The 13,811-nt window shown below is 40.1% G+C and overlaps 1 protein-coding gene across 1 annotated transcript in view; it reads left to right on the forward strand.

Annotated features, from left to right (window-relative positions):
- gdap2 (ganglioside induced differentiation associated protein 2) overlaps positions 1–8,963 on the forward strand; it is a 30,336-nt gene extending 21,373 nt beyond the window's left edge. Inside the window, exon 14 of the mRNA XM_076747253.1 lies at positions 5,704–8,963. Coding sequence (XP_076603368.1) covers positions 5,704–5,745 — 42 coding nt within the window. The 3' untranslated portion in view covers positions 5,746–8,963. The remainder of the gene's footprint in view (positions 1–5,703) is intronic.
- The last annotated feature ends 4,848 nt before the right edge of the window (positions 8,964–13,811 follow it).

The following is a 13,811-nucleotide window of genomic DNA, read 5'->3' on the forward strand; positions in this document are numbered from 1 at the left end:
TTCCATAAATCCAATCGCTCTTGCAGTTACAGGTGGCAAAAGACACAAGGGTTTTGAGTTACATACTGTATAGCCTCATACACTCTCCAGCTTATTGTGTTTTAATGGAAACCTAACCTCCCACTGATGTCCCTGTGTCCTCGCATGAACGCTGAAACATGTTCACATACACCCAAATGTGTTTTATTCTGAGCACTATTCATTAGCTGTTTTCGTAGGGGGAAAAGCAGAGAAGAGATTTAATCGGAAAAAAAACATCTGAAAAAAACTGCTCATTTGCAGTATCTCCATTTGATGTTTCCCTTCATATTGATGGAAACCAGAAAAGGGAAAATGGAGTACCAATCAGCTAATGACTCATTTATTGTGTGTATTTGTGTGTGCATTTCTAGAAATGACAGCTATTAATCAGTTAGCCTACAAACTCAATTCAAATGAGGTTGTCCAGGATGTTCTGTGTTGGGTTCCCTTTGAAATTTGGGATCTGATGTGAAGATAATTGAATGAAGTCATGAGTACCAATAGCTTTGATGTAATATTGCTGTGGCGCTGTAAAAAGAGGTAACTCTGTGCTTACAACAGCTTCACCGGCTTCACTATTGTGCACTGACCTGTCAGAAAAGTGTTGCTCGTCAATCTGAAGAAAGAGGACTGAAGAAGTGTTTTGAACAGCAGACAGGCCTGAGACTGTTCTGAATTCAAGCCAGCTGTTCAAACAGAAATATGTCAGATTAAGACATCAGACGGTTTCATGCCCAGTTCTTCAGACGCATAGAAAAGATCCAGTGATCATGTTTGGATTCCCCATGATCCGTGATTGGCTCACATCTGACTATGTATTTTGACTTTGTGGTCATTTGGAGTTTGCTCTGGCAGATGAAAGGCATACGAAAATACGTGTCTTTTCCTTCGTTGAGTCTTGGATGAGGATTGAGAGGAATTTGGTCCAATTGAGCGGTAATCTTCAGTTCATGTCTTGCTTGGAATCTTCTGTCAGGATTCACACAAGGTTTCGTGAAATGACTTTGATGTTGTAATTTCCTTCAGCAGTAACACGTGAGCACATGAAACAAAGATGTCAGGGCACAACCGAACATCAGGAGGGACTTCATTTGAATATTGATGACAGTTCAAAAGTGAAGTGACAGTTAAGACACACTGTTGGACCCACATGCACCCTCAAGGAAAGTTAGCTTGTGTAGTCTGTTGCAATTTATTCATACTGGAATAAAAAAAACTTTTTGAACAAACCCGTGAAACGAATCAGTTTTAGCCATTTGGACTGCACATGAGCATATGGAAACAACATGTTATGCAAATCCACTATCTTACTGCTGGTGGTGTTAGTTAGCTGTAAGATGAGATTTCATGTTAACCTTATTTTAGACTCACTGTGAACGTTTTGCTCTACATGTTCCAGCAACACAACTCTTTCCTGCCATAATTACATAGATTTTTATAGTAACAGCACTGGGGACAAAATGAAATTATATGCAGTGTTGGGGCAATGTAGGGCCAAGTGGAGCAAAGGTTGTATGTATTTTAGAACATACAGTACTTTGTCTGTTAGACTCTGCGTCATGGACAAGATAGTGATTGACATTTTGTAGGTGCTTTGGTTCAAGTCCCCGAACGATTAGGTATAATATTAAAATTGTTACATAAAGGCTAGATTGCAGTGGTTATACTCTTACACTTATTAGTGGATATACTATCAGTAAACTAAGGGTAATAATGCTGATTATTATTATTGTCATTATTAGTACGCAGTAATGGTCTGACCTGTGATTGAGCTGTTAAAGGTACAATGTGTAAGATATGGGCAGAACTTTAGTTTAAAAATTAGAAAAAAAAACCCCAAAACATTATCAACAGAATGTGAAAAAGTAACAGTTCTAACAGTATGTCAAAGATGTTTAGGTATTGTATTGCAGAGATATCTACTGTGGTTAGCATGCTAATCAGCTAGCATGGCCCATCCTGTCTTGTAATACCACTTTGTACTCCAAGAGGCAGTAGTCAATAGTGTATCCCTGCATAGTTTCAGCAGGGAGATGGAAGTGAGTTTGCAACTTTTCACAAGCGCTCTTAGCTTTTTTAGTCTAATAGCAGCAGTTAGCAGTTACTCTGGTGATGTGCTGTCCTCTGTGTGTTTGGGGTAACCTTCAACAGGTGGCCATATGTTACACATTGTACCTTTTAATGTCCATGGGTGAACAATGTAGGACCTGTAGCTCTATTGTTGGTTTGTATAAAAAGGGCTAATTCCCACTGTGTTTATCTGATATGGATGCAAACACCATCAAATTAAAGCTGAGAGTCAGTACTTAAACCTCATATCCCTTGTTTCTGTTCACATCCAAACTGTTGGAGTATAGAGCCAAAACAAGACTGTCCTAATACTCAGAGACTGCAGTGATAAGGGGTGGGATAAAAACATGGCAAAATGTGATTCTAGATTATTTTGCTGTATGTTATAAGGATATTCTTATCAAGTAAGCGCAGTAGTAATAAGTAGTCAGCTGCTTAGTTTCTCTCTGTCTCTCTCAGTAATCCTGAGATGCTGCACTCTCACTGCCAGTGTATTAGTGTTCTCTATACATTCGTATACTCATCAGGAACTTATTTTCAGTCAACCTTAGTTTCTTGCGGGTAATTTAACTGTCAGTATGTGAACACAATGGGCTGGTCTCCCCCAAGGCTGTATTTTCCCCCTTTTCAGCACTGCAGCCAGCCACTGAACTGGGCAATAACATTCACATCAACACCTCTGTGTTGCCATTACCCAGAAATGGTTTACACTGATGGGCTGAATTACAGTGCTGGTGGAAATAATGATTCTATTTGTTCATTAAAAACGTAGCCTGTTAGGAGAAGCACTTAGAGCATATACACCACACTGGACACAAGCTGCAAGCACATCACCATTGGTAACTTGAGAAGATATATAATATGTATGATTTGGCCTGACAGTGCAATGTGATGATTTTAAAGACCTAATGGTAACTATAAATGTAGATTTTTGTAATACCAATGTATCAAATGAAATAAATGTTCATAACAAAGTAACATACCTATAGAGAATTATCACTGAATCTGCACCTGCACTGGTCTTTGCAGAGCTCTATAGTGATTTTCAGCTGTTTAGAGGTCCGACTTCACCATTCTCCTTGCGTTGTTTTCAGCCAAAGCTGGCAGCTGTTTTCAAAAAAACCACTCTAAAGGCTCTAAAAACTACTAGTACTACTGTATATAGTGACCATTGTTCAACATCTGGCAGCTAAAGAGCCAGATATTTCCATCAGGAGTTGGTGGAGACCAAAAACACAGCTAAAAGAGGGTGAATATTGGACTTACAGACACGACTCCAAATAAATGATAAAGTAGCTCTGTATCTGCTGGGTGTGTTAATAAGGAATGGTTTGCAAACTCAAATGTTCATCACATCAATTTAAAAAGTGATAATATGTCTATGTCTCTCTTCGTAGCTTGTTTCCACTGTTGTATGTTGTATGAGGCCTGCCAAGCCCAAAGCTTACACCAGCCCTCCACTGGACATGCACACACAACACACACACAGCCTCAGGATCATGGTGTTTCACTGAGACATAATATGTCACCAGTAACACTGCTAAGAAGTGTGAGAGAATAATAGGTGAACTTGAGTTACCTCTGAGAACAGCTAATTGTAGCTTTCCCGCAAAGTGCATTGAAAAGCTGTAAAGACCACAGTCAGTTCCACTTTGCTGAAGGCCTCCCATTCAAAGGTTTAAAACATGGTAGATGATGTTTGATCAAAAAGAAAAGAAAACCAGCTCATGCCCACTGCTTGCTTTGTTAGTTTCTATCTTAACACTTTTCTGCAGTCAATCTGGTTATGCTGTTCACTGTCACCAGCAAGGTTCCACAGCTATAACTGAGACGACTGCAGAAGGTCACCACCATCGCCAAGTGCTTGCTCATGAGGGAATTGTTGGGTCTCTGGAGATAAAAGAGTTTGGTCTGTACCAGCTCTATATGGAAAGTGTCCTGAGACAACTTCTGTTGTGATTTGGTGCTACATAAATAAGATTGACTTGAATTGAATTGAATTGAATTGAATATGCTAATCCTGTTTTGACATATACATATATATATATACACAATACAAAGACAGTATATTTAAAGTGTTACCCCATCAACTTCACTGATTTTTGTAAGTATCTCATTGTTCTGAATTTGATGCAGCAACAACAGGAGCAACTAAAGACTGGGAAAGTTGTGGAATGCCCCAAAAACACCTGTTTGGGACATTCCACAGGTAAACAGGTTCATTGGTAACAGGTGATAGTATCATGATTGGGTATGAAAGGGGATCTTGGAAAGACTCAGTCAATCACAAGCGAGGATGGAGCGAGGTTCACCACTGTGTGAACACATGACTGTAGAAAGGATATCACTGCATGGACTCTGTTAACTGAAACTGTTAAACACAGTTCATTTGCAAGTGATTGCATTCTGTTTTTATTTACGCTGTACAAAGAGTACCAACTTTTTTGAAGTTGGGGTTGTATATGCAGGCTTTTCTGGTTGGAGTTTGCCAGAATCTGAGAAAATGTCACTATTGTAACTGTAACAACAAGCAAGAACAGAGAGAAGTATACTTCTTTTACTTGGCTGACCCAAATTAATGTTCTCCCATTCTCCCAAAAAGAGAGAAACTTTTTTTTGTGTTTATTATTTATTCTTCCACAATCTCAGTAGAAGTGCAGTTACTGGTCAAGGACTTATTGGGTTACTGCTGTGTCACCTTTGTTACTGACGGGCCCATTGGTGCTCCATCCTAAAGGGACAGCATGTTCACTGTTGTCCATTTTTCAGCTGACCTGGTCAGTGTAGATTCCCAAATTGTGGCCTTTACAGAGAGAACCAGGCCTTTATTCAAAACAGGCTTATATATGAGTGATGGCTTTAATTCTGATTTCCCTTGTTTTACAATTCTATTTTGGTAGGAAGCATACCTGCTTACTGGTCTTATCTGGTCTAAAATTTCAGTTGATGCAAACTCAAAACTTCCTCCATGTTATTGTTTTGTCTTAAATATACAAAGACATTTTAGCAGCACTGATTCCATCAGTACAACAAAATAGTCATGTCATACCACTCTGTTGCTCTGAGTTTCTTTTCTCTAACTGCAATGTGATTTCATTCACTTGATTAAGGCCACTCATGTCCTGTTTGACATTTTTTGAGCACAGTCAAACTACAGTCAGTGAAACTCTTCCAGTAGTTCATTGCACATCCTCCAAACCCATTGCTGGTAGGCTTTTAATTTGAAACTTTTACAAGAAATACTGTGACAGTAACCAATCAAGCAATTGGAATTGGTGAATAAAAACAGTATTTATATTACGAAGACGAACCCAAAGCAGAAAAGTAGTCAGTATGACTCTCTTCTGTGAATGATGGAGTTAGTGCTGTAGTGATGTACAGCACTATTCAGGTAATTCCACTTCTCCTTAATGTTTTCACTCGTCTTTAATTAGTGACAAGCTTTTGTTTTTTTTATTATTTGGATACTTTTTTTACATTCTTTGTTAGAGAATTTACAATATTTCACTCTTTGTGCTCTCTGTGTTTCAGTTCTTAGTTTGAAATTGATCACATAATGTACCAACTCTGCTTTCTCTGATCTGTGTTAACCTGAGCTTTTCTTCATCTCAGGTGAATGGACCCTACCATCCTTCGCAGTCTTCTGGTCTGTGACAGGAGACCAATCAGACATCCCTGCCAGGGTGACGAGGTGTCAGCCTGTCAGATGGAGGCCATTTATGGACATCATGTCACCCATGTGGTCTGAACTCCTAACCTCCTCTGAACCATAGTGGGGAAACTCTCCTTTTGTTCTGTCCCTGCCAAAAGGACAAAATTAACAGTCACAGCCCACATTTAGCAGCATGTGGCCTGGTGAGCGGTGATTCTCACTCACCGCAGACTATTTGTGGATCCCGTATGGTTTCTGGACTATGCCTTACACCAGGAGCTCTTATTCAGCGGTCTCCTCAAACATCCCTAAATATGAAGTATCATGTCAAGCCTGACAGTTGCTCAAAGCCTTTTCCGTCGTGTGGTTATATCAGACAACCTCGCCCATGTCTCAGAATATTGTCGGACTTTTCAAATGCTGGAGTAAGATGGGAAGATTACGTCTGTCTGGATTTCCACACCGTTTCACTCTGTACCATACCACACTGGACGGCAGAAACTCTGGCTGAAGTAAAGACTTATGCAGCATTCAGGCACAAGTTGGAAATTCCCACCTGGTACGTTGCAATCAAAAGCTCTGCTTTCCCCTGCAGTCATAGTCGGAAAACCCCAGGGGAGAAAAATTAACACCTTGGAGATATTCTTGGATGTATCAAAACCCTGCTCCTTGTGCTACAGCTTATGTCATTTTACATCAGCTGGCTAGGCGACATGGAGCATCAACTTTATATCACATTTTGGGAAATGCGCTTATTTGTTTCTTACAGTGAGTTAGATGAGAAGATCGATACCACTCTCATACTTACATGCTAAATACAAAACTGCAGCCAGGAGATGGTTAGCTTGGTTTAGCATAAAGCCTGGGAGCAGGGGAAACAGCGAAGTCCCTGAAAAACCACAACAAATTATTTTTTACACTTGGGTTTTTAGCACAGCTTACACAAACAAGATATAGCGTTAAGGGTACCTGTAAACAGAGCCAGACTAGCTGTAGCTTCATGTTTAACTCACATATATATGAGTGGTATCCCTCTTCTATTTAATTTAATGTTGAACAAATGAGCATATTCCCCAAAATACTTTAAAGGTCATGTGTTGAGAATGGATTGTTGATGTAATGCTGCTCAGTGTTAACAATGTAATGCGCCTCCTTGACATGACTCATTTTTCTAACTTGCTTTTCTGTTGCTCTTAATTTGCAGAAGGTTTGTAATTTTTTCCACTATGGTGTGTCTGGAAGGCGGCATGTACTATGCTCTGCTACCACCATTGTGAACTTTTTGTCACCAACCTTGTTAAAAGTGCGACTAAAACGGTAAATCCATTAGTTGATTGTCAAAATTGAATCTGGAACAGTTTTTCATGTTGATTGATCATTTGAGTCGCTCATTTATCAAAGGATGCCGAACAGTCACACCAGAGAATATGCTGCTTTTTCTGTTGTATTTCCTCACAAGTTGAATGCTTTTTGGATTTGGACTTTAGGTTGCACAAAAACAAGCCTATTTAGGATGTCACATGTGCCGCTGGGAAGTTCACCCTTTTGCATTTTTCATTATTGCCTTTTATAGTTTTATAGCTTAAAAAAATTAGTTGATTTTTTTCAAAAATCAATACATTAATCAGTAATGATAATAATCGTTAGTTGAGGCCCAAGCAAAAGGCTGTCAGGCAGAAAGTTCTCTTCTTCTGTGGTGGTGTCTGGGTAAGGACAGCTAGCCTGCGTTTCAAGCTGACAGTCCTTGCTGTCTGCAGATGCATTTTATAGCTTTATGATAACTGTTTGTAACCTGAGGTCAGGAGATAGGATTGCAAACAATATTCCCCCACTGCACTAACTTATTGTCTCATGTACATGCTTCCAAATTGTCTTACAGTGTTACATTTTGTTTGTTGAATACTCACTCTGTTCACTCACGAGAAGGCATAGCTTTGTTTCATGGGTGCACAAACCATCCTCACCCTTGCATGATGGTGAATGGCAGAATTAGCTGATTTTTTTTTCTTTTCCCCTGCCAGTGGAGCTTGAAATTGTTTGTTAAAATGCAAATTTTGTTCCTCAGTCACTAATTTCCCTTTTTATTTGCACAGTTATCTGTACTGTAATCGGTGTTTTCACAGTGCACAATAGTTTGATTGAACCTGGCTCAGAGACTAGCAGGATTGACCTTATCTGGGCAAATGCAAATCAGATAAACCAAACTTTGAAAACATTCCTGTGCTTGTCTAAACTTTCAAGCAGCCATTATTATATGTAGCAAACAAGAGGTAACACTATCACAATAAATGTCGATTCTGTTTGACTAATGTCTGTCACTGTTGGGAGGGATTTCACTAGCATGTAGTTCTGTCTTCACCTGGTCCTGTCTGCTGTATTTCCACATACCAGTTAAACATCAGGAATCTACACGTTTAAATAATTTGAGCTCTGTTGGCAGGAAACAGCCTCTCCCAGCTGTTCATGATAAAGCTCTTCCCCGAAGATATCCTCATTAATATCAGTCATTCAGAACTCTGGACACACGCAAGTCATGTGACATTATCAGAGTTCGGTTTGAAATTTGAGACTTCTTAAATTGTAACTTACATGCCGACTGGGGAGACGTGCCACGTCACTTGCCGAAGGACATTTCAGTGATCGCTGTCCTCCATTTTCTATCAATAAACAATGAAAGAAAATGCTGTCAATTTGAAGTAGATTTTATCAACTTATATTAACTTTTTAATGTCTTTAAATCTTATTTTTCAAAAAAAATTGGGGAGGGAGGGGGGGGATTGATTCCATGTACAACTGCAGTGAAAGCTACTGAATTTCCTCACTTCACGCTTTCAGATAAATAAAGATTTAAAGACTGATTAGGACAATGAATTCTTGAAAATGCCATGAATGCGAGCATTTGAGTAAATCTGGCTGTTTCCCCTTTAGATGTCTCCTTTATGAGAAAACAGGCGTCATATCAGTGAAGTCATTAGCATAAACGTTATTGTCAGAACTGTGATCATGTCAGAATGTATGTACTAAATGATGAGCCAAATCTCGACTTCCTGGAAATGTATATTATGTTTGTTTTTTTTATTATTTCAAAGTGATGAATGGGGTTGGTAACAACCTCAGAGATTTACAGGAAGTGACTTCATTGGTGTTCACACTTCCTGTTAGGATTCTTGATTTTTAAATTTTTTTTTTATACACACTGATTAAAATAATTTTCCTGTGCAAAAGTGTTTTTCAGTTTGATAATTGAACACTCTGCTTGCCCTTTCAGAAAGAGTTTTATTGTCAAACAGTCAACATATTTCATTTCGGTAAGTATGAAAGACAATAATGCTCACATCCATCATTTGCCAGAATTTTGCTGTAGAAGACTAATTTGCTTTTATAACAGTCTTCAATTCAAGCATAGGTGCTGCAGGCGAGAACAGTTGTCCTGTTTCTTACATTCAAGTCTATTTTTACTGACATTCGCAAATTGGTTAGAAAAGCTTTAAATCTCCTTTTGTTCTCAGCATCAAGCACACATGAAGTTCAGCTCCACCTTGAACAAGCAGACCCAAGTGACATTTGCAACCACAATGGCAACCTGTGAATTGCGATGACCATGCTCAGATAAATGGAAAGTCATAAGTTATGCATTTACGAAATATGTTGCGTCAGTGTGTCCACTTACTTGGAACGCTGTGTTTAGTAACTGTGTTATTTAGGCCAGCCACAAAGGGAAAATGAAATCCATCACTTGCAGCTGAAAGGTAATGAATGAAAAAAAAAGAACTACTGGTGAAATATGGTAGATGAAAAGCTAGCAAAGACTCTAAGTCCCAGACCGTCAGCTGCTAGGTGTTGGAGAGCTTTGTCCTCTGCTGCAGCCAAACGTCTGTGAAGTGAAAATCTTTCTTCAAACGGCACTTACTTGTGAGGCGTTTGATAGATACTCTAAAATTCAAAGAACCTTTTCTGGCCTTGAATTCAAGCATTGTGACATATCAGGGTGGGTGTCTCCAGGGAGAAGACATAAAACTGAACTGTGATCTTCGTCCTGATATCAGAGATGGTTTATGTGACTTCATGACAGGCTTGGGGAACCTCCAGCCTCCAGGCCAGCAAGGACTCATGAATACAAAAAAGCAATTACTTTTTTTCAATAACAGACAAAATAACATAAAATAGTAGACTAACATGTTCTTCTGATCGGTCCCTGAACATAACACACACGTAGCAGGTGATGTCACATCAATGGATGATGCTGAAGGAGAGCCTTGTTGCTGCTGCAGAGCTGATAGCACCAGACAAAGGAAAACTGTTCCAAAGTGTGAGTTTGTTGGAATAATTCATAGAGATGAAGAAAAACCTGACGTGGAAACTCAGTGACAGAAAGAGTCTGAGTGATTTGGCCTTCATGGTGGACATTACCAAGAGCCTCTCAGAGCTGAACCTCAAGCTCCAGCAGCTTCTCAGCTCTCTGCTTTCAAATGTGAAAATATCTGAAGTGAAATTAAAGCTGCAGCTGGGAAGAGGAAACACTTCGCATTTTCCTGCTCTGAGAGAACAAAAGCTGCCATGACGTGAGTTCTAGAAACTGTATATGCGTCCTGAGGAGTTTCCCATTCTGAGGAGACAGGCACTGAAGTTTGCATCTCTGTTTGGGACGACCCACTACTGAGAGCAGCTCTTTTCAAAAGTGACTCTTACAAAGACTCAGTTCAAGACTGACTGACACTGAAACCTGGAAAACCAGCTGTGAGTAGCATCATCATCATCACTACCATCTGACACCAGACGTCTTACCAAAGAGATGCAGTTCCAGCCAGCACACTAGAGGTTAGTGTGAGATTAGTTAGTTAAAATTTAGAATATCACCAGAATTGTCCTTTAAGTGGGATGCAAATACTTACATTGTGAGGAATGACACTGGATATCTAACCAATATGGTATAAATTGCATCATGTCATGAGTTGTTTCTGACAGTGCAGTTAGATAGACAGATTGAAAGACTTGGAGAATTGGTTCCAGCTGTCACACTCATTTGCCAAATATCCCCCATATTGTTTTTTTTGTTTGTGTCATTTCCAGTCTTATCATGCCAAGCATAAATGGTTACATGCTCTTTAAAGATAGACTCTTTCAGTAATCTTTATAATGTATGTGTATGTAAACTGGTGTGAGCAACCTACCTGCAAAGATTAGACAAACACCAAATCCAGAGCCCCTGTGCGTGTTTTTCCTTTCAGGACACAGGACAGATGGAAACTCACAAGTGGCTGAATAAGAAGGATAAACAGCAGGTGTTGCGCTCAGAGTGATTTTTTTCCCCCACCAGTCTCACCTTCCCACCACAGAAAACAGCATCGTGTTCCAGGAAGTGAAGATGTGGCCCTGTGCTGATTAAAAACCCCCAACCTGCACGTCTGCCCTCCGCTGTCCTCAACACCTCCCGTCTCTTCACCTGCCCACATCCTGCTAACCGCTGTGACCCTCTTTCATCATGTCTCATCTTCAGCTTTTAATCTCTCTATTCGTTCTAGCTGGATTAAAGTGCTGAGCGGGAGACGAAGATGGGAGGATGCTGCTGTCTGTTCTGTAAATGAAAAGCTGCGGTGAGTGCAGGAGCAAATCCATCTTTTATGGACCTCCCTCCATGACAGGTCAGGATTAGCTGGTCAAAAAGCAGGCAGGTAAAATGTGTGGGGTTTTTTTAACTGCACTGAAACATACAAATAACTAATACATGATGAAACAACATGTGTGTTCTCTGTCTCTAGAAGACACACACACACACATACACACACACACACGCACACACACACACACACACACACACACGCACACAGCAATAAACAGCTACATTGACAGGATGTTGTTGTTGACTACAGCTTCCCTACATGAACTGATGAAACGACACCTAACAGAAGCTGCTGTCGTTATTCACGTCAGCCTCACAGTGAGTGTGTGAGTGTGTAACATGCAAAGGTCAGTATGAGCATGCATTGCTGATAATAATTTTATGATGTAAAATTGCTCATCATAAAAAAAATGTGATGACTGTAAACTTTCTATGCAGCTCTTTCAATGAAATGTAGCAATTACATTCATGATCTTTTGAAAATAAAAAATCAGAAAACAGGCTTTCCATGTCCACACACCCTTGATATTTAATGATTAGACCCATTCATGTAAAATCTTAAGCGAACATTTAAACACTGTGACCATAGCTTTGGAATGAAATATGCAAATGTCTGCGTCAGTCCATTCAAAGACCTGAAAGAGTTACAATTCAAAATTTGCTTGTAGACTTTGTCTTGCCTGGCTCTGTCCAGTGGCAATAAAATCTGCCTACCCGCATCTCTGAAGTATCATATCTTGTTTGAGCAATACAATCCATACAAAAAAGCAAAGTGTATAAACAATTCACCATTTAATGGGGATGTGCTGGATTATTTCTCAGCACTCACAAGAAATAATCCAGTACTTTACCCCCCTTTAAAACATTTTGTCTTTGTGTTTTTGTAAGGATTAATGTAAACTAGTCCTTAAAGTGGAGCCAGAAGGCATTTTCTGCTCTCACCTGGTCAAACCAAACCCCTCCCTGCATTCTTGGTGTGGATGCACATGCAGAGCCTTAAGACTCATCTCAGCTTCTTCTAGTCTGACTGTAACATGGACTGGTGTGCAGACATTTTACATGAAAATCCATTCTAACGTCACACCATCATGCACTCCTGCAGGGAATGATTCACCAGTTTTTCGTACAACAGAAGTTTGCAGATCTGCAGTCTCCACTACTTTTTCCCTCTGTGCTGCAGTGTTTCCCCTTCCTGGTGTCTCCTGTCTGTCTCTCCTCTGTCTGTCCAGTCTTTGTCTGTGTTGCTGCAGGGTGTGGCCAGCAGGTTGGGACCGGCCTCCTGCTCACTCAACAATCAAGACTCACCTGCTCTCTATATAACCGCCCGGGTTACAACCAGTATTCATTGTATCTTCTGCCTTGCTGCATGGTAATGACTAGACCTGAAGCTTGAACTCTGTCACTTTTGTATTCCTAATTGGTTGTTTTCCCTGTTGTCCTCAGGTGCCTAGCCCACACCTGTTTCGTCCATGTCCTATCAGTCTGCTCTCACAGAGGACTTGGACCAGTCTGTCTACTCTGATAAGGAGCTTGGATCTGCCCACCCTCCGGCTCAGTACAAGAGTCTCACCTGAACTCAGTCATTGCTTATTATTCATTAAACTGTTTAATCTGTTTTTCCCGCCTTCTGCCTCATTTGTCTGAGCCTGGTACTTTGAGTCCTGTAAACTCAGCTAAAACTTAACAAGAAGATTTACATATCCAAAAGAAGCACGAACAGCTCATGACAAATTAGCTGAACAGCAACATCAAATGAAATACACACACACACAAAAAAAAAAGAATAACCTTTTAACCCCACGGTCAGCACCCATGTATGGACGCAACTGGCATTTTCATGACTGACATGAGCTCACAGCCATTAGGTCTCAGCGTTTTGTTTGAAGCTCAGATTTAGAGAGCACTGTGTGACCCCTTGAACCTGGCCTGATCCCCATACACTAAAAAGTTCAAAACTGTCCATATTAGTAATCACTAGCAGTACACAAAGCAAGAGGAGAATGCTGAAATGCTTTTGGAAGATGTGTGACTATGTGACCTGTTTGTCGAGTGTGCGTTCGGTCAAGATCACGGTCACACCCATAAAAAGTGTGTGGCTGCACTAATGAGACCTCCTACAGAATGCTGAATAGTTGAGTCGTTTCCAACGTCATTACCTCCCATCCTGCTGATATTTTCCCCTTCTTTACACTAAGATTTGAACACCGATACTCTACTGTTGAGAATGAGTCACTTTCTTTGGATGTGCATTTTATTCACTGTCATCCATCCAATGTGGAGGTTTGTTTGTCCCTTTTTACCACTGGTAGCCACTCGCCAAACGTTTGTGACCACAAGTAAAGTCTGGATTGGTCTAAGATTTCGGGTTTTCAAGATAATAAAAGGGAAGAAGAATACACACAGAGTTAGAAAAAAACTTGAATGTCTACAGAGGCAAATAGCAGAAAA

The sequence above is a fragment of the Chaetodon auriga genome, chromosome 13 (assembly GCF_051107435.1).
Source record: "Chaetodon auriga isolate fChaAug3 chromosome 13, fChaAug3.hap1, whole genome shotgun sequence".
In the NCBI taxonomy this organism is placed as follows: Eukaryota; Metazoa; Chordata; class Actinopteri; order Chaetodontiformes; family Chaetodontidae; genus Chaetodon; species Chaetodon auriga.